The sequence below is a fragment of the Nyctereutes procyonoides genome, unplaced genomic scaffold (assembly GCF_905146905.1).
Source record: "Nyctereutes procyonoides isolate TBG_1078 unplaced genomic scaffold, NYPRO_anot_genome, whole genome shotgun sequence".
NCBI lineage: Eukaryota > Metazoa > Chordata > Mammalia > Carnivora > Canidae > Nyctereutes > Nyctereutes procyonoides.
The window spans coordinates 61,428,890-61,449,167 of NW_026575135.1; the positions used below are offsets into that span (position 1 = coordinate 61,428,890).

At 50.8% G+C, this 20,278-nt stretch overlaps 1 protein-coding gene across 1 annotated transcript in view; it reads right to left on the bottom strand.

Annotated features, from left to right (window-relative positions):
• Positions 1-8,048, bottom strand: part of PRDM6 (PR/SET domain 6) — a 100,014-nt gene extending 91,966 nt beyond the window's left edge. The window contains exons 1-2 of the mRNA XM_055302235.1: positions 8,000-8,048; positions 6,952-7,549 (exon numbers count right to left, since the gene is read on the bottom strand). Coding sequence (XP_055158210.1) covers positions 6,952-7,534 — 583 coding nt within the window. The 5' untranslated portion in view covers positions 7,535-7,549; positions 8,000-8,048. The remainder of the gene's footprint in view (positions 1-6,951; positions 7,550-7,999) is intronic.
• Positions 8,049-20,278: the final 12,230 nt, after the last annotated feature.

Here is a 20,278-nt window from a genome sequence, read left to right on the forward strand (position 1 = left end):
TAATTTGAGGCTTCACGAGCAATGTAGCTAGACCAAGGATCAGAAACCAGAAAGTGGTAGAGAAAGATTCATGGTCAAGTTTGCCTGACTTCAAAGCCTCCAAATCTAAAGATCTAGGGAGACTAATGAAAGCTGGGAAAATTTTACATCCAAACTCATAATCAGTACAATTGAAGTATTTCACTGAAAGCACTATTTGGCAGGCCACAAAAATTGCTCTAGCATCGGTGAATAACAGAAATTTCCAAATCTCTCTCCCACGCTCGTGGGTTTGGGGAGGTTAAATGTACTGCAAAGTGAACAGATTATGTCCATAACTTTGGATTTTAGTCTCAGAGATGACCTTTCAGCACGTTAGCAAAAATAGCTTAAAACAAATGACAATAAGCAAAAACAATATGCCCCGTAAAAATAAAACTCAAATCACCCTAAGGAGCTGCTTAACCTACTTTCCCTTTCTGGTTGGCTCCATGAGGCATATGGTGAGAAGCAAAAGCAGTTGGTATTCACTCCTTACCAGTCCACACCAGAGATTACATCAACTTCCAACATCTCCACAACACGCACTATCACCCCCACTACATCAGTAATAAAATAAAGAGGAACCCCAGCCACCAATCCACAGACAGCAAACTCACTCCCTGTATTTGTTATGCATGATAAAACTACAGCTAGCCCTTTCTCTAAGAAGTCCTCTAAAACTCTCTTCTACCAACTAAATTTCAGTTGCCTCCAGCAGGTGTTGAAAAACTTAATAGTGGCATTTTGCCAAAGAAAAAGCTGAGTTTCTCCCAATATACAGAAGTCTACCTGTGTGTAAAGTCCAGAGAGTAAGGGAGGCTAATCCACTTTAATTACATGAGTCTTAATTGATAAACCACTTTGTGCTATATCAAAATATTCTGCTGGAGAAGTTGACCAATTACATCCAAATACATGTTATATCCTGATTTTTTTTTTAATACACAAAACCCCTGCCATTGAAAATAACTGGCCTCTGACTCTGTGTCTCAGAGTCCCAAAGGAGCTTGAGGATGCTTAAAACAAGCAAGTTCTTACTCTGGGGTTGACAAATGTGGCACAAATAGACAAACATGCTAGCAGAGTGTTTTCCAGAAAGGAGCCATAAACGCCTACAAGAGAAGGTTGGAGGGAGAAGGCTGCCTAGATGCCCAAAGTGCACCCCCCAAATGTATTTTATATATGTGCATGTACATATACACACACACACACACATAGTAAACGCATACATTACATACAGCATTCCACGCCAAGCAATACATAATACAAGTGTATTTGTATTCATAAAGAATAAGCAAATAAATGTTCCTAGATTATCCTAAAATCAGGGTTACTTTCTGAAAGTCCATAATTGTTATTTGGAAAGTGTTTTCTCTATCTGTGAGAAATATCAGATTCTCCAAGCAAGATACTTTGAAATGCCATTTTCGAATTAGGCAATATCAGAGATCATGGTCCCTCCTCTCATCGTGAATGGATCTGTCAGGGCTCCTGTTCCTGTGGCCCTGAATAAGGGAAGGAGGTATCACTAGGTTACAGACTTACCCACCTACTGACTTCGGGAGGCCAGCCCAAGTGTCACGAAGAGCGCACTTCCACTCTTTCTTTCACATCCTCGTGGACTGCTTGGGTATTTCCCCAAGTGCGTACACTACTGTGGCAATTGAAAGCGGCTCTATTTTTTAAGGTAAAGTGGGGGGCAAAACAGGCATGGTTTTCTTTTCTGGTGTTTCATTTCTTGTTCTAGGAAAGGTGAAATTTAAAACGTTTCGAGACCTTTTTTTTCCCCCCGTTTGCAGAGGCTGACGGACTCGTGTGGGCCCGGCGGAGGAGCCAGGACCGCGGGAAGCCCCCCACCCACCCCCCCGCCCCACACCCAGACCCTGGGTTCCCCGACGCCTCTGGGCCTCCTGCGCCTGCCCTCACCCCCCTCTGGAAAGGGCACCGAGGAGCAGCCGAGAAGCCTGCCTCTCGCCCGGGCGGCAGGGACAACTAAGCTATAAATCCTCCCCGACCGCCGGGGAGGTGGCGGCCCCCGGCCCCGCAGGCCGAGCCCGGCGGGGCGGCCGCGCATCGATCCCGCCGGCGAGCGCCCCGGGAGTGCCGCCTGCTGGCCGCGCCGTGCGCGCTGCGGGCGCGGGGTCGCCGGGGTCCCGAGGCCCGGCGGGGTCCGGGGCCGGCGGAGCGCGTCGGCGCGATCCCGCCCCCGGGCTGCGGCCTTGCCCTCTCCGCCAGCCCCCGGGCCGGCCGCTAGACGGGGCGGGGTGGACGGCGGGGCCCGGGCCCGCTGGAGGCCCCGCAGCCCCGTCGGAACCGCGCAGGCCCCGGCCCCCGCCTGCCGGCCCCGGCCTTCCCGCGCGCCGCCCCCCTCCTCGCCTGCCTCCGCCGGGCCAGGGCCGCGCCTCCCGCGGGGTCCTGGAGGCACGTCCGGAAGGCCGTGCGGGCTGAGCGCCGCCACCGCCGGGAAGGGGAGCCAACCGTGGGCGCACGGAACCTTCGGGAGGGCTCTCCGTGGGGCAGCAGAAAGCTCCCCGCGCGAACCGCACAGGCGCTGGGCTTCCCCCGCTCCGCCTGGCTGCCGGCCTGGCCCAGGGACCGCGAGCGGGAGACAAAGGGGGAGGGGAAGAAAGCGGAGGGGCGGGGGGGGGCAATGTGGATTTTATTTGTCTTCCGATGACCGTATTAATAAATTAAATGGGAGCGCCAGGGTGTGCGGGCGAGAGAATATTGCGCCGAGATAAACCTGGCCAGCCCCTGCCCCTGCGAGGCCGCCGTATACAATGCGGAGATGATGAATAGGACGGAGAGGGGATCGAAGCGGGTCTGGGCTGGCTCCACTCTCTCCTACAAAACTATAGGGCAATTAATTGTGGCTTGTCCCCTCATCCTTCATCTCCTGGTGGCACATATCGATGGAGATTACTGCTGATGGACCATTTTATCACCTTAAATAAACAGTCGCCACCTCTTCTAACCTCAGTCTAATATATGGCTCTATGTTCAGTTTCAGGGCGCTAGATAACGAATGATGTAAAATAGCTAAATCATGTATGTTACGGGATGGGGCTGGGCCTGCACACAAAAAGAGAGAAAAGAGAAAAAGAAAAATAGAACAACACAAAAGCCCACGCGCTGACTCCGAGCCTCCCTCCCACCGGGGACCAGGTCTGAAATCTAAGTCGCTGGCGGCTGACAGCGGGGACGCCGGGCGGGAGTGGCCGACGCGGTCCGTGCCTCGGTAGCAGGAAGACCCCACTGCGGGGTTGCTGGGCTCGGGGGCTCCCGAAGACCGGACCTGCGTCGCCCAACTGGGTGCGAAGAGATTAGGGAAGGTCAGAAAATACTCGCTCTCCTTTTAGCTCCCTCTTTAACCCCTCTGAACGAACCCCGCATTTCCTTCTCGCCCACAGCCCCTCCCCAGCCCTCGGAAAGGCTGGCGCCACCCAGCCGGAGAGCCTCGGCCCGACTCCTACACCGGAGCATCTGCCCGTGCTGTTCCCACCACTGTTCCCTGCGCAGCAGAGCTCCCCCGAGACGGGAAGTGGCAGAGACCTCCAGCTGGGGAAGCTGCGAAGCGTCTCGCTTCCGCGGAGACCCCGGGCGGACTTAGCTCCCAACCCCTTCCCAGATACGTAAAAGGAGCACCTTCCCTGAGAGGTCTGGAAAGGTGATCGCCCCCCAACACACCGCCAGGTATCGCGCCTACAAACACCAGGGGCGCCCTGTGGCTGCCTTTCGCTACCTTCCAAGAAGAGTGACAGGGTCTCAGGCAAGGCACCGGCTGCCAGAACCCCAGAACCCGGGGGGAGACCACAGCGAAGGCGCCTGACGTAATCAATGGCTTTAGGCAACCGGGCGGCAAATGCGTGCGGGCGGTAACACAGGACAGGGAAGGAAGCCCCCCCACCCCCATCCTCCTTTTCTGTTGCAAACCGCCCACCGGTGTTAGGGAGATGAAAGCAGGAGGCACAGCAGCCTGCAGAGGGTCCGTGGAAAGTGTCCTTCTTCCACCGTGGAATAAATTAACACACACAGATAAGAGCAATGTATTGGAAGAGTTCACCCGGAGAGCTTTATACCGCGTCTGCTGTTTTTAAGTCTTTGTGTGTGTGTTTTAAGGACCCTCCGCTATGCCTTCACTGTGGCCTTTGCCAAAGATGCCAATAAAGTTTCAAGGTGAAGCGAGTGTTAATGATTCACACGTGTTACTGGGTTGCGGCTTGCAGGCAAAGAGCGACTCTTCTAAAGGGAAGAGAAGTGAGGGGGTCCCTGTCTTTGCCTCCTGAGCAAAAGAGAAAATGACTCAACACCCTTTTAAATACAAAGTAATAAAGGGAAGCGATGCTGAGTGGTCATTTCACAGAATGCTCTTACAAGAGGATGGATGGCAGGAACCTGAAACTAGGAAAATGTGGGTGGGGGGTAGGGATAAAAATCACTGGGCGCTTTCCCTTCTGAGCAGCCTCTCACCCCACCCCACCCCCACCCCCACCTGCATACAACCTGGGAATGGGGAGCAGCTCTGGTTTTCACCACCTTGCAAACAGCAGACCAACTTCCCCCGCCAAGGGGGACCAACAGTTTCCCACCCTTTGCATTTCTGTTTGGTTTTGATCCCCTCGTTAGATTAAACCCAATCACTTCTCAGTCCATCTTTGCAAAACATGCACCCCAAGGTTTCAAACGAGTGTGCGCTCTTGCCCAGAGAAGTTTCTGCAAGAAAGGCAGGCCTGGCTGGCCAGCATTACACAAAGCTACCTCAACTTTCTATTTTCTTTCTCAAATGCCCTTTAATGAGGAAGCAATGTGAAGTGTAACTCTAACAGGGCAATCTGACTTTCTTTGCCTTCTGTGTTTTCCCTTGCACTTCCCACAGGGGAAGCAGTCCAGCTGACTCAAAAAGAGATACCAGAAGATAACACAATGGGAATAATTTAAATACATCATAATTCATTTCCTCCAGTCAGAGGAAAATGTTACCTGGATGATAAACTGGCTCAATAGCCATATATTAATTAGCAATCTATCCCAGTTCTTTCTCAGATCAATCTAGGTTTTTCTCTGGTGAAAATGCACTGAACCTCAAGATTGCATTGTGAACAATACAGGCACTCAGAGCACAGCCAGGGCTTTGGGGTGTGCTGCTGGCATCTTTGCCAACAATCATTTAATGCAGAAGAGAAAGTGCAAGTTTGATAAAGTACTCTCAGCCCACAGTGGCTGTATTTCACTTAGCAGTAAGAACTGTCTTTTCCAAAGCATTTCTTGTCTTTTCAGTTCACATTTTTAAAAGAACTGCTTTGAAAACAACACGTTCAAGAAATTCAGGAGGAAGAGAAGTATTTTTTTTGAAGCCCATTAGGACGATATCATTTTATAAAATGTTCTAAACTCTGGAATACAAACGTCTTCCTAACAGCAGGGCAAATTTGAGTTGAAACCCTCATTTTAAACTAGTACTTTACCCTCAAACTCTGGAGAGAAAAAAGTAAATACAACTGCTTTTTTTGGTTAGTAATAATTATCTCCATCAGAAAAATGATCCCCATCCCTTATGAAAAGACTGAACCACCGCCATCACTAGGCTCGTGGCTAGTGTTTTCTCATCAAAGTAGTGACACCGAGAGTCCTTTAACTAAAATTTGTAGTTATTTTGCTTTTACAACGAATTAAGAAGTTCATGGAGCGGTAGACATTCTACAAGAAGGGGCTTATTCAGAACAGAATGATTATACACGTTTATCATCAACTTTCCTCATGCAGAAACTAAACGAGGGAATGAGATGAAAGGAGCTAAGTGAGCGCTGATCTTTCAAATCCTCTACTGCTTTCAACTTGACTCTCTTAACCTTTAATACTCTCTCCAGAGATCTCTGGAAGTGTATCGAGCACTGACACCAATGCCTTAGGTGTAACAGTATCCTAACTTCTGATACGACCAAAAGGACTGGATACAGAGCAATACATATTCTTGGTCTTCATTTAGCGTTTTGTCTCAAGACCGCAAAACGGAGCTGTACTTGCGAGAAGCCTCTGAAAATCTGAATACAGGAATCGAAGCTAGCGGAAGGAGAACCGTGTAGCTTGAATTAGGCACTTACTTAATTTTTCAATTAGGCATTTGCCATTTACCCGGGAACAAGGAGCGTACACTGCTAATACAGAACTACTGTCAGAGTCATTAAAAAAAAAAAGGCAAATCAAGCGTGCCTACGGATTGCGAACAAACGTTTAAACGACCAAGGGTGCGCGGAGTACGCGGGATCCGCTGGGAATGACCCTACCCCGAAGTCGGAAACGTTTTCTCATTAAGCAGCTGGCAAGTTTTCTTCTCCTCCTTTTCTAAATAAATAGAAGACCTAAGAATACTGCCTGCCTGCAGGGAGAGACTGACCCAGTGTCATGCAAAATTCCTACTCGGGCGAGGCCCGGCCAGCCAGCAGCTCTCGGCGCGTCCCCTGCCCACCCCACGGGTGGAAAGTGAGCTGCTGTAGCTAACTCCCGAGGTGAGGGACAGGAGGAGTGCACGCTCCCCAGAAACGCTGAGGGTCCCTCCCGCGTCCCTCCGAGGCCGGGCCAAGCCCCCAGCGTGCGCTGCTGGCGCCCGCCGGGCCCCGGGCACAATCCCGCGGGAGGGCGGAGGTCTGTCCGCCGGGTCCTCGAGCCGCTGGGGTCTAAAGGCTTGCGAAGCAGGGGGGGGGGGTGGGGACGAGGTAATGGTAACCCTGAGGTGCCACCCGGCATCCCATCCGTTCTCTCTCCTTCTCTAACGTTGGAAAAATTTTGCCACGACGGTCTGGGAGGTGCGGGGCCGCGGCCTGGGGCAGCCCACCCCCTGGAGCCCGGCCGCGCGACCCCGTTCCCGGATGGGCGCCCGCGCTCGACGGCGCCAGCGGCCCTGGAGAGCGCGCGCGGGCTGCGGCTACGTACGGTTGTTGGGGTCGCTGGTGTGCTGGTTGAGCGGGATGATCTCCATGCGCTGCTGGCCGTACAGGTAATAGTCCAGCTCCTCCGCGCTGCAGCGGAAGCGCGGGCCGCCCCGCACGTCTCCGCCGCTGCCGCCGCACTTGGCGGGCCCCGGGCCCGAGGCGGCGCCCAGGCACAGGTCCTTGGCGGGCAGCGGCTCGGCGGCGACGGCGGCGGCGGCCAGAGGCGCGAACACCGGCAGCTGCGCCACGGGCAGGGCCGACAGACCCGCCAGCGCGGCGGCGGCGGCGGCGGCGCAAGAGGAGACAGAGGAGGCCGAGGTGGAGGAGGACGCCGGAGTGGAGGAGGCGGAGGAGAGCGAGGCGGGCCGCGGGCGCAAGGGGTCCGGAGGAGGCTCGGCGCGCTCCGGGGGCGGCGGCGGCGGCGGCGGCTGGAGAGGCTGCGGCGCGCCCAGGGGACCCGCGGCGCCGCCGCCCTTGAGCGGGCCGCCGCTGCCGCCGTGCGGGAAGAGTTGCTGCCAGTGCTGCAGATAGGCTGGGTCCACTTTGAGGAAGGCCGAGCCGCCGGGGTCTCCGGGCTTCAGCATGTCCGACCTCTCAAGCTGGGGGCAGAGGGCAGAGAGGAGAGGGCGCCTGAGCCGGGCCCGCGGGCCGGGGGCGAGAGGGGCGGGGAGGATGGCCGCCCAGACCCTGGGGCGAGAGCTGAGCCCGGGCTCCGCCGGCGGCAGCCCGGAGCCGCCGCTCCCCCTCTCCAACTCCGCTAGGGCGCAAAGTTTACTCTGAAGCCGCGGCGCGGCGCGCAGGGAGCTCCGTGCACCCCGCCTCGCACCGTGGAAGCCGGGCGCTCGGGCGCTCGCCCGCGGGACTCGGCGGCAGGACGCAGCCCCCGCCCGCGCCCGGAGCCGACCCGAGCCGGAGTGGCGCAGCCCGGGAGCCGCGCTGGCCTCCGGCGCCAGGAGGCGGGACAGTCTCGCCCCCCGCCCCCAGCCCGGGACCTCCAGCCTCCTGTCCCCGGGGCCCCAGACCCCGGCCCCAGACCAGCCGCGCCTTACCTGGAAATTCGGGGCCGCCGGCGGGTGCGTGCGTGCGTGTGTGTGTGTCGGTGCGCGTGCGGGAGAGTGTGCGTCCCGGGCGCACTACATGCCCCTGCGCCGCGGGAAAGGAAAGCCCTAGATGTGGTCGGGCCGCCGGAACCCTCCCGGGCGGCGGGCGAGCGGGCGGAGGCCCGCGGAGGCCCGCGGAGCGCGGCGGGGGAGCGCGGCCCGAGCGGGGCGCGGACCGGAGCCGCGCTGGGCTGCTGCGCTCGGCCGCCGCCGGGTCCCGGTTCCTCAGCTCCGCGCTCTGGCAGCCTCCCGGCTGGACACGTGGGTTTTACGACAGCACAAAATACAAGTGTGTGTGTGTGTGTGTGTGTGTGTGTGTGTGTGTGTGTGTGTGTGTGTGTGTGTGTGTGTGTGACAGAGAGAGACAGGGAGAGACAGAGACAGAGGGAGAGGGCAAGAGAGAGAGAGAGGTGGGAGTGGGGGAGGCGGGAGGCAGGCCAGAATAATCGAAGGGGAGGGGAGAGGGAAAGAGGGAAGTTCTGACTCGGCTGGATCCCCACGCCGCCCGTGCGCCTCGCCCGCACCGATAACTCCTCCACGCTCCCCCCCCCACCCGCCTGCTCGGTTTCTGGCGTGACGTCTCCCGCTCGCCTGTTGTCTCTTTCTGCCCATGATAAGTCTTTTCGAGGTGCCAGCTCCCTGCCCGGATCCCGAAAGCAGCGGAAAGCGGGATGCAAGTCCGCGGGCGCGCCCAGCCGGCGGGTGGACCAAGTCCCAGCACCCGGCTCGCGCTTTCGCCCGGCTCACTCTTCCCGGAGTGCTGCTGGGTGCCAGGGTCCACCGGCCCGCCGCGCAACTTCCCACAGAAATCCTGGCGGGGGGAGGCGGGGTGGGGCGGGTTGCGCGCTGCGCGCTGCAGTGAAACCCTGGGTCTGCAGCCCAGGAGGCAGGCTGCGGTGAGCCGGGAGGCGCGAGCCCGGGGTCCCTAAGGGCGGCTGGTCCCGGCCGCAGCGGAGTCTCCCGGGGCTCAGCCCTAAAGCCCGCTCACTCTCCAGAAGTCTCCCTGGGGGACTCGCTCCTTCTCCTTGTGGGCATCGGAGGCAAGTATCCCGAGCTCTGTCACACTGCCTTTCCAGCGCTCCGGGACCCGGCCAAGCTCCTTTGCCCTTGGCTGCTAGGGGCTGCCCCCGGGGTTGGGGGAGGGCGTCCAGTGGAAGGCTCGGGCCCCAAACCCGGCGTCGGAGGTGCGGGCTGGGAGCGCGGCCCCGCCTCCACCCTGACCCCTCCAGGTGCCCGGGCCGCGGCTGCCCTTCCCCGCGCGGTCTCGCGTCACCTCCAGGCGGGGGCAGGGCGCGGCCGGGGTGTGTGAAACTGGCGCTCGGGCGCTTTCCCGACGCCGGTGCTCTGTCCACACTCAGAGAAGAAATGACGTTTGCCTTTCCCCAAACAAGCCAACTTATTTAGCACCCGCCACTCTGAACAATTGATGGCCCTTCTTTCCTGATTTCTGCTTGTTTCTTTTTTGTCTTCCCACCATTTCGCCCGAGCCTGGGAACCGCGCTGTTTAGACTTCGTCCGAGTCTCACGCAGGATGCCTCGACGCTGGTTGGAACGGAGTTGGACCGAAAATGTTTTGACTGGCGTCGTTGTGACAAGGCCATCAGTCATTCTTGGACAGATTGATAATACCCAAGTTTAAGGCAAACGCCACGGGGGAAAACCCACGTGCGGTGGCCCCCGAGGCCAGCCGAGCAGTCTGCGGGGGCTTTGAACGACTCCACCGGGAGGAGACCAGGGAGTTCCAGGCCCGTCTCAATTAATTTGCTGGAGGAACTGCCAAAGGGGAGCTGTCGGGCCTCGGGAGAAGGGGCGAGCGCTCTTTCTCACACTCTCCTGGTTCACTGCTGGTTCCCCGGGAGAGACTGGGAGCCCCGGGGAAGGGAGCCCGGACGCCGCGGCAGCGGCCCCGCCGCCTTCTCGTTTGGGGCCAAGCTGGCTGCGCACGAGCGTTGGGTCCCCGGGACTGGCCGGCTCAGAGAACTCCTCCCCGGACCGCCCCCCAAACACACTTGAAAATCTCGAGATTTTAAGAGGCTGCTTGCATCAACTGCTCCCGAGGCCTCCTGGCGCCCGAACCCTGGGAAGCCCGGGGTTTGCCTTCCCCGTCAGATTAGCGGAGCGGTTGGTGAGAGCCGCGGATTGGCCCGGCGCGGCGCGGCGAGGCGCTTCCACTACGTTTATTCGGCCCCGCAGCCCTGCGGAGAAAGCGTTATCCTTAACCCCATCTTACAGATGGGGACACCGAGGCTCAGAAAGTAGGTTGCCGAAGGTCACGCGCTTACTGAGTGCTAGACACCGGGACAGTGAGGCGCCGCACGTGTTTTCCTGCCCGTCCTGGTCCAACCTCTGCCCTCACCTTCCAGACTGGCGCCAGAAGGGTGTAGGGGCGCCTCGAGGGAGATTTGGCTCCCCTTGCTGTGGGGGCCAGGGGAAGAAGCAGAGACTGCCGCGGAGCCTCCGTGTGCTGTGCCGGAGTGTGGGGTGCCTGGCTCCTCAGGTTCGAGCTCCTTGGTCCCCGCCGCCGCCAGGGGCCCCGGGCAGACGCAGATCTCCCGGCGACGGGCCCCTCGGGGTCCAGAGGCCTTAGAGAACTTCCGTGAGGGAGGTGGTTAAAAGTTAGGGCGCTCAGAAGGCCCCGGAGTCCGGGAGCGCAAGGCAAGGTGTGCGGGGGAGCGTGGCGAGAGTCCGAGCATTGCCCAGTGGGCCCACGACGGGTGGCGGGGCCCTGGTGGCACCCGGAGGTGGCAGGAAGGGCCGGGATGGGGCGGAGGGCCCCGGAGAGCGGCTCCCTCGCGGGCGCAGACCTCGGTAGGCGGGAATGCCCTCGGCCCTGGGGCGCTGGGTGCTGGTGGAGGCCGCCGCCCACCCACCCAGCCGGCTCACACCGCCCCCCCCCCCCCACACGCACACGTCTCCTCCCGGGGTTTTAGAAAGTGAGCCCACTGGCCGCCAGGACCTTCACCCTTCAAATGCGCTCCCCTCCTCTTCATTATTTAGAAGAAGGCCATGGAAACAAATCACTTGGACCACTTAGGAAACGATCAAACCTTTATAAAAATCCATGGCCCCCAAATCGATGCGTGAATATTTGCTGGGAATTTGTTCCAGAGGAATAAATAAGGAGCGTGAGTGTATTAAATGCAAACGGGGGGACACGGTGGTGTTTTTCTTCATTGATTAATGACCTCTAAAATAAAACAAGTGGGAAGAGGAGCCTGGATCAATAAATTAACTACCCAAATTCATCATTTTCTCGAGCAATTTTTTTCCCCTGAAAATTATCCTTGGAAGCCCGTTGTACCCTTAGCTGGGAGGGGAAGAAGGGAGCTGGAGGCCAGAGCCACGAGGGAGTGGCAAGAAGGGGCAGGAAAGCCAGGAGAGGATCTGGTCAGGGAGACCCTTTATCTGATTTCGTTTGACATACAATTTTAAAGTTTGCCTTTCATATTAATTATTTTTTTTTCCTGATGGAGGAGGGGAACAAATGGTCGGTTGCCTTTGACAGGACTCCAATAAAGGATTCAGCAGCTCTCCTGTCTACCCTCGGCGCTCCGGCTTCTAGGTTTAAGGTCATGGATGGCTGAGTTAATAATTCATTAATATAGACATTTATTCAGAAGGGTTCTCTGAGACTCGCTCTGCCACCTCCTTCCAGAGATTTATTTTCCTGGGAAATGGAGGGGGGGGCAGGTGTTGGGCTGCAGGTGAAAGGAGGGAAATGGAGAAAAAGGGAAATGAAGAGAGAGCTGGACACAGCTGGGAGGAATGTTTGTTTAGCCAGATTCATGGGCAGGTCGCTCCAGCCTGCTGACAAAAACTTGGTAGAAAATGTGGCATCCAAACACAGCCTGGGGACTCTGCCCCCCGCCCACGCGGTCCTTTTGCCTATGTGCACACTGGTTCACTCCCCCATATTCACAAATCCCCCATTTGTCCAGCTTTAAGATCTGGAAGAGTCATCTGAGGACTCTGGAATGCAGGCAAAGGGGGGAAATCTCTGGAAGGAGACTATCCTACCTACCCACCCCCACCACAAAGTTCCCAGAGGAGGAGCTTTGCAACTTGCCCCCATGTGGAATGGAATCAAAAGGAAGCTCCTTTGCAAAGGGCACAGGCAGCTTCTGGTGGACACTCTCCCCTCTGAAAGGCACAGTGGGGCATTCAAACAAAACCGAACCACCAAGTCCAGATCTGCATGAGGTCTACACTAAAAGTGGGGGTGGGGGGAGGGGGAGCAGGAGCAAAAATGAAATAATGAATGCGTGGTTGTCAGATGCTAATAAGAGCTGTGGAGAGCAATTAAGAAAGGGTAAGGGGATATCAGTGGAGTACTACTCAGCCATCAAAAAGTGAAATCTTGCTATTTGCAACAACGTGGATGGAACTAAAGGGTATTGCACTAAGCAAAATAAGTCAGAGAAAGACAATTATCATTGGATCTCACTCCTGTGGAAGTTAAGAAACAAAACAGGATCATAGGGAAGGAGAGGGAAAAAAAATGAAAAGACCAAATCAGAGAGGGACAAAAACCGTAAGAGACTCATAGGAAACAAACTGAAGGTCGCTGGTGGGGAGGGGGTAACTGGGTGATGGGCATTAACAAGGGCATGTGATGTCATGAACACTGGGTGCTATGTAAGACTGATGAATCATTGAACTCTACGCCTGAAACCAGTAATACATTATATTTTAATTAATTGAATTTAAATAAAAAAAATTTTAAAAGGACAAGGGGAAAGAATTTACAATGGGCAGTTAGCATTTGAAGTCCCATGGTGACTTGAAATACCGGAAGCCTCCTCTGTTGGTGACTTAGAGCCTCATCTAGTGACCTTCCTCCCACTGCACCCCCCCACCTCTGTTTCTTCAATGTTCAAATGAAAGGATGGGACTCCTGTGGCTTTCTGTCCTAAGGTTTTTATAAAGGAGCTACCAAATTCTGACCTTGCTCTTTCCCACCCATTTTCTACACCACCTCCAGGCAACTAAGATTTTACACGTGTGGTATGTAAAAAGTACAGAGAAATTGGAACCCAGGAAACCCACATCATTTACCTTAATCACTGCCATCTTCTCACTAACCCCTTTCTGTCTTCACTCCTTCCTCCCCACTCGGGGTGATAGAAGTAGCGTGCTGGAAAGACAGAGGCGGAGGGGTAAGATGCAGGGCTGGGGGGTGAGGGGGATGGAAGACACTGGAAAGGTCCCTATGAAGAAGAGGAAGTCAGCTCTTTGCTCAGAGGCTGCAGTAGGAGGCTCTGTGTCCTCCTGAGGCCTTGGCAGTTCAGATCCGTGATCTCCACTTGCTCGTCTCCTGTCACGACTGGATGGGGAAAGCAAGTGCTTCACTTTGCCAGCTCAGGGACAGCCTCTGGGGCCAGGAGCCCAAGCTCAGCCTATTTCTGACCGCCCTCTTTCATCCACTGCCAACATCACCGCAGACAGCACCTGTTCACTTCACTTGAAATGCAGCCGAACCCGCCAGTGCCTTTCACCAGGGTCCCCCAACAGCTGTCACTCACACAATGCCTCTCCGCCACCCCAGGCCTGATTTGGATTTGACCTGCTGACCTCGAGGTGAAAGGCTCTCCCGTCCATTACCGATCCCTGGGGCCCATTCATTCTCCCAGGAAAGCCTTTAAATATATCCCTTCCGTTGGCAGGGAAGTCAGCTATTATGATTTGGAGAGGCCTCGTGGCTTTAAAACATATCGAGGAAGTTCGGTCCCATAAAGATTTCATGAATAGCCATTGAGTGAAAACCAGCTGTTCTTTTCTCTTCCCGTCTTGACAAGGAAAAGAAAAGAGAAATAATTAGACACGGGGCACTGTCCCTTCAGAAACCCTTAGAGTTCCTACACTATCTCCCTCATATTATCTATTCCCTGCCTCCACGGCCCCCAAATTGCTTTTCCATTTTTACCAGAATCTGTAAGAGGAGACAAGACCAATTGAAGTTAGCTACAAATTAACAGCTATACCTAACATCATCTAGTGGACGCCTGCTGTGTGCAAGAGACCACTGGTAGGGATCTCTGGGACAATCTCCTTGGATGTTCTTCTAGCAAATGCTACCTGGTTCTAATGCAGTCTGCTTTTGTTCACCAGAGATTTGCCTGAATTAGTTGAAGCCTGTAGGCCTTAAGTTCTAATCAGGATGAGGCAGGCATATTGCGGTGCATCTGTTTGAAATTAGGAACATATGCTCTCCGGTTGATTCATATTCTGAATCATATTCCGAGGGTTGGTAGTTCCTAGTGTGTGGTGGGTTCCCCTGAGTTCCTGGCAATAGTCCTTCCAGTTACCCCATTCATAAGTGGGTCCTGAAGGCTTTGTCCCAGGGCAGCCTGGGCATATAGGGCCCACACTCTCGCATGCACCTGTGGGAGCCCTGGGAAGCCTGTCTGCCCCCTCATCACACACCTGGATGGCTGGATTGGTGCTCTTGCCCTCCTCCAAATTATGGGCTCAAAGGATAACACTACAGTGTGTTTTTATTGTATGATTTCTGGTGAATCTATGTTCTCCATCTAAGAGCCTCCCAGGAAATGAATGAATGAATGAATGAATAGAACCTACTCTCAGTTTCCCTTTTGGAACCAGGAAACCTTGTCTTTAGCCTGAAACAAAGACCCTGTGCAGGTTGCTGGGGGAAAGCAAAAGCGGATAAATCACCATGCCCCTCCCTTCTGTGATCTGGGGAAATCTTATGGTTTCCCAGCTTTCCCAGTCCAGTTCCTAGGACCTGGAGCCAATTGATGACATAAGAGTTCAAGAGAGGAGACCATCTAGGCCAGGAGAAGATGAGGCAAAGCTTCACAAACGATGTGGGCTGTAAGGATTGTCTGCATTCAGGCAGATGGAGAGAAAGTGAGGCATTATAGGCTAGGAGGAACCAGAGAGACACAAAGAAAGGACCCAACACAAATAAACTGGGAGACTTGGGTGACTTTTCTTCGTCCGCTCACGAAAATAGCAAGCAGATGGCTGGCTGCCCTCTCTCGGAGGCAGAGCACCACCTCCCTGGGGGCCCTGTAGTTATATTCCATAGATTCAGAACAATGTTTTTATGAGACTGTGCCTAACTAATACACTCAAGTCTGAGACTTAACTCTTACGTATGGTAAGTGGAAAACTGCTGAAAGCTCCAATATAAAGCCATCAGCACAGCAAAAAGTACCCTGGACCATGATTTGGTAAGCTCAGCAAGGCCACTTCTGGCTCTGGATGGTATAAGCTATGACTCTCCAAACTGCTTTTATCAAACTATAAAGAACTATGTTAATATATAAAAAATATATAAATATATATTAAATATGTAAATATTTAAATAGATATATAAATATTAAATTTATATATAAATATTATATTTCATCTGTGTAGATACTATTTTACTTGTGATATCATTATATATAAATATACATAAATATTTAAATATTAAAGTTAAATATTAAATATTATGCAATATATATTAAATATTAAATTAGTACAAAATATAAATATATTTTTCTATATTTAATGTATTTTATATTTATTTTATATATTTATGTTTTTATATTTATACATACATATATATATAATTTTAAAAATATTTATTTATTTGAGAGAGGTGGGAGGAGGTGCAGAAGGAGACAGAGAGAATGTCAAGCAGACTTCCTGCTGATCATGGAGCCAGACTCAGAGCTTGATCTCATGACCCCAGGGTCACAACCTGAGCCCAAACCAATTGTCAGATTGTTAACCAACCATGCCACCCAGGCACCTCTATATATAATTTAATATAAATATATTTTTACCTATTTTATCTACTTTATATTTTTATATCTTATCTATTATACAAAACTTATTATAAATATACATTTCTGTTTAAAAAAAAACGTATATATTAGGCCTGAGAGAAGTTTAAAAGATCCTTCTGAGGTAAAAATCATGTAAGAAAATGTTTTAGAATAGGCAGATAGATTTCCCAAGGATGTTCACAGATTCATAATTGTTAACCCCTCTTCAAAAGAAGAAAAAAAGGAAATTGTAGAACAATGATGAGATTCTTGAGACACAAAGAAAAATAACCATTTTTGCATGGGCAAGACTGCCAGATTCTTAAATGAAACTTCAAAAAGGCTACATATGCTCATGTAATACATCCTTAGTCCATCTTTATAATATAGTAATTGACAAGGGACACTGGGACATTGATTGGAAAATTAACATTTTAAAAATTCAGTAATTAACAACTTGACTTTTAAACATACTGTTAAGTATGACCACGTTTGGGGCATTTCCTTCTTGTCTGTCTACATTGGCAAGCATTTTTCAATTGAAACATATATTTGGGTGGACAAGTATTTTATTTGGCAGCAAACTAATACTTTAAGTATAGATTTCAACATCAAATGTTTGCTCCTTAAGCAAATGTTTTTCAAACAGAAGCATTTCTCACAATTGTTTCCTCAAACAAATGTTTATTTTGGAGCCAGCAGAGAAGGCCAAGCATTCCAGCAAATCTCTTCAATACGTTCATCACTATGATTTCATCACCTTCAAGATTTTCTATTGGTCACATTCTCTTAGAGATTTTCATGGGTTGCTCTTCAAGGCTAGCCCCCCAAATGCTTTGTAAGACAAGTGTAAGCATTTTCAAGATGATATTTTTTTCTTGGTAGAAAGGGAGTGGAGGTACATGCGCACTTAGTAGTGTTTCATCTGCATAGATAGCATTTTACTTGTGATACCATTATTGGCACTATTTGTCTTCTCATTTCCAGATACAGAGTTGTGAAAGCAGATGGCATGGGTCCCTCTGCTCCCTTCTCCCTGACAAAAAAGAGAGGATCAAGCCCTCATGAGTCTCTGAGTGACTGTATTGTGTGTGTGAAGACAGAGGGCCACTGGGATTTGAGGAATCAGCAATGATGTAGTCTGGCTGCATATTACTGAAGTCTGTTTCAAGTACAGATAGTAGGAATCAAATTCAACTACTAATAGCTTTTTTTTAAAGGATTTTATGGCTTGCATATGAAAAACCAGGTTATAGGGTTTCAAATAGAGATGGATTCAGGGGTTCAAACAACATCATAAAGTCTCGATATTTCCTTTGATCTCTTGGTTCTGCCTTCCTCTGTTCTGACTTTATTTTTATTTTGAGAGAGAGGAGAGAGAATGCATGTGTGAGCAAAGGTAGGGGCAGAGAGACAGAGAGAGAGAGAGAGAGAGAGAGAGAGAATCTTAGGCAGGCTCCTCACTCAGCAAAGAGCCCAACATGGGCCCAATCCCACGACCCTGAAATCATGACGTGAGCTGAAATCAAGAGCTGGATGCCTAACCCACTGAGCCATCAGATGCCTCACTGTGTTCTGACTTTAAGTTCATGCAAAATCTGCCATGTAGTTGCTCCCAGCAATTCCACACGCACCTGATTCTTCCAGATAGCAATCTGAGGGGAAAAGTTCACTCATTCCAATTGCTGCAATGAAAGTTCTGGTGTGGAGTCTTAATGAGCTCATTTGAGTCACCCAGCTATCCCTGAACTAATAACCACTGCAACCTAGGAAATGGAGTGTATTGACTGGCCAAGCCTGGTTGTTACCCTAACCAAATCCAGAGACTAAGATTAGGACAGGAATAGTTTTTCAAAGAAACATCAGGTGTTGTTAGTGGATTTAGAAATGAATGCCGAATAAGTAAAAGTAGATAGATGGCCCTTCCCCTAGGACGGTTTTGCCTGCTAATAGCTACAAGTCCCTTATAATAGGGAATATTGCCATTGACAGGCCCAGGCAAGTGATAGCAATTCTGTATTCATTCCTTGGATAATAGGCAGCAATAGATGGCCTTCTGTCCTGAAACCACCATAAATGTCTCCCAGGAGCAGAGCTGTAACTATCACATTTGGCTCTAAGAGTAAGTCATCCTGTGACCCACACCAGTCCTTGACCAACCTGGCTCCCATTTGCACCCCTTATTTTCCTATTCACTTTCTAGGATTAACAGAGAAGCAGCTGAGGACATATAAGCAGAAAGACTTGGGTGAACTTTCTAACAAAGCTTTTAAGGAGAGAGCTTCAGCTACCATGCCCTTCAGACTTCTGACTTTTGTCTTGTTCCTCCCCATTTCTTCCATCCTGGAACACAAGCAACATGAGTGAAGGTATAGCAGTGATCTTGCACTGCTGTGGAAGAGAACTACAAGTGACACAGGGAAGGGCCACAATGTAGAAGGAGCCCAAGCCCTGTGTGGAATCACTGTGCTATAATCCTAGCCTTGGACCATCTGCCCCTAGCTTTCTTGATAAGCAAGACAAGTAAACCCTATGCTTGCAGCCAAAGGCAATCTTAACTAATACACAAACTTCCAAATCATCTGTGTAATTCACAACGTGGTTTACAGAAGAGTTTTATTAATTAGGTATACCTAATGACTCGAGTTTTAGTAATTATTCTTGCTATCCAGGTGCTGAGCTCATGGTTTTCATGTTTTACAAAGGCGTACTGTCTACGCGGGCAGTATAGCTGACGGCATAGTTAGTGGCTGTGACTCTAAGGGCATTTGGCTTCAAACCTAGCTCCAGCACTTTAACTGGTAATTGTGTAACCTTTGATAAATTATTTAAACTTTTCTTTTCCTCAAGGACTTCATCTATAATTTCCTAGTGTCACCAGCATTCAATGTGCTAGTCCTGGAAAAATGCTTACAATGCAGAAAGCACTCTCTATATGTTATAGCTTCCTATGTACATTGCCTTTTAAAATTTTGCTTAAGAGGGATCCCTGGGTGGCTCAGCAGTTGAGTGCCTGCCTTTGGCCCAGGGCGTGATCCCAGAGTCCCGGAATTGAGTCCCACATTGGGCTCCCTGCATGCAGCCTGCTTATCTCTCTCTGCCTATGTCTCTGCCTCTCTCTGTGTGTCTCTCATGAGTAAATAAATAAAAATAAAATATTTTTTAAAAATTTGCTTAAGATTCTATGGCCCCTACATTTTTGGTATGCTAGAGATAACTCCAGGTAACACATACGGTTCAGCAAGGAGCACATGGCACGAAGACACTGATGGTTACCTGTTCCGGGTCCTTGCCCTTTTGTTTTCCCCTTCCACTTCCAAAATGATGCCACCAACTTCCTTACTCAACTCTACCTGAAAACTGAGGTTGCCTTAGTTTATTTTCCTTTTATTTATGAATTGCAACATTATCCATAAACAGACTGCATTGTCAAGAGAGTCTGTGCCATCTCCAAGTTCCCCTTGACCATAGACCTCATCTTTCTCTTCCAACTTGGTTCCAGTCACTTTCAAGAAATTTATTCCAATGTTTGGGCTGATCTCTTAAACGCCCATTTACTTGCCTTGGCTGAATATATTTTCTCATTGACTGTAAGAAAAGGCTGGATATGAAATCAATAGTTATGATTGAGAACACATATATTTCACACAAAAAGAAATGCCTCAGGAGAAATACATGCCATTTTAGAGTCTATAACAAGTAGGCTAAGTGGTAGGTCACTGTCTTGATTATTAGGACACTCAGCTTGGAGTTAATTGGCTACCTTCTCACCTTCTCACCCCCAACTCAAGTACATGCTGTTTGCCAGGAAAAGGACTGGGTTTTAGGACAAAGGTAAATAGTTTTAGCTAAAATTTATTGAGCATAGATTATGCATCAAATAATGGGTTAAGTGCTTTTCATGTATCATTTCATGTAATTTCCATTTTGATATGAATTACTTTTTAAGAGAAACATTTATGTTATTTTATTTACAGTTTTGCTATTTAAGAGCACATCTCTAAATATTATGCTTCATCTCACCATTTCTGAATTTTATGAATAGAATCATACCAAATGCTTTATTTAGAATCTGGCCTCTTTTTCCTCAAAATTAAAAGGTTAAGCTTTATTCACATTGTTGTATATGACCTAGCTCACTGATTTTTATGGTTACATATCATAAGAATATATATCATAATTTATCCATTTTAGGTTGATGGACATTTCAGTGGTTTTTATTATCTGGTTATTATGAAAGATGCTGCTGTGGACATTCCTGAACCTAAATCTTGTTACATGTATGCATGAGGTTCTGAATGGTACAGACCCATAAGTAGATTGGCTGGATCATGAGGTTTGTGTATCTTAGACTTTGCCAGAAAATACCAAAATGTTTTCTAAAACAGTTACCTTACCTTTTACTCCCACAAGCAGAAGAACAGAGTTTTTGCTGGACCATACTTTGTTA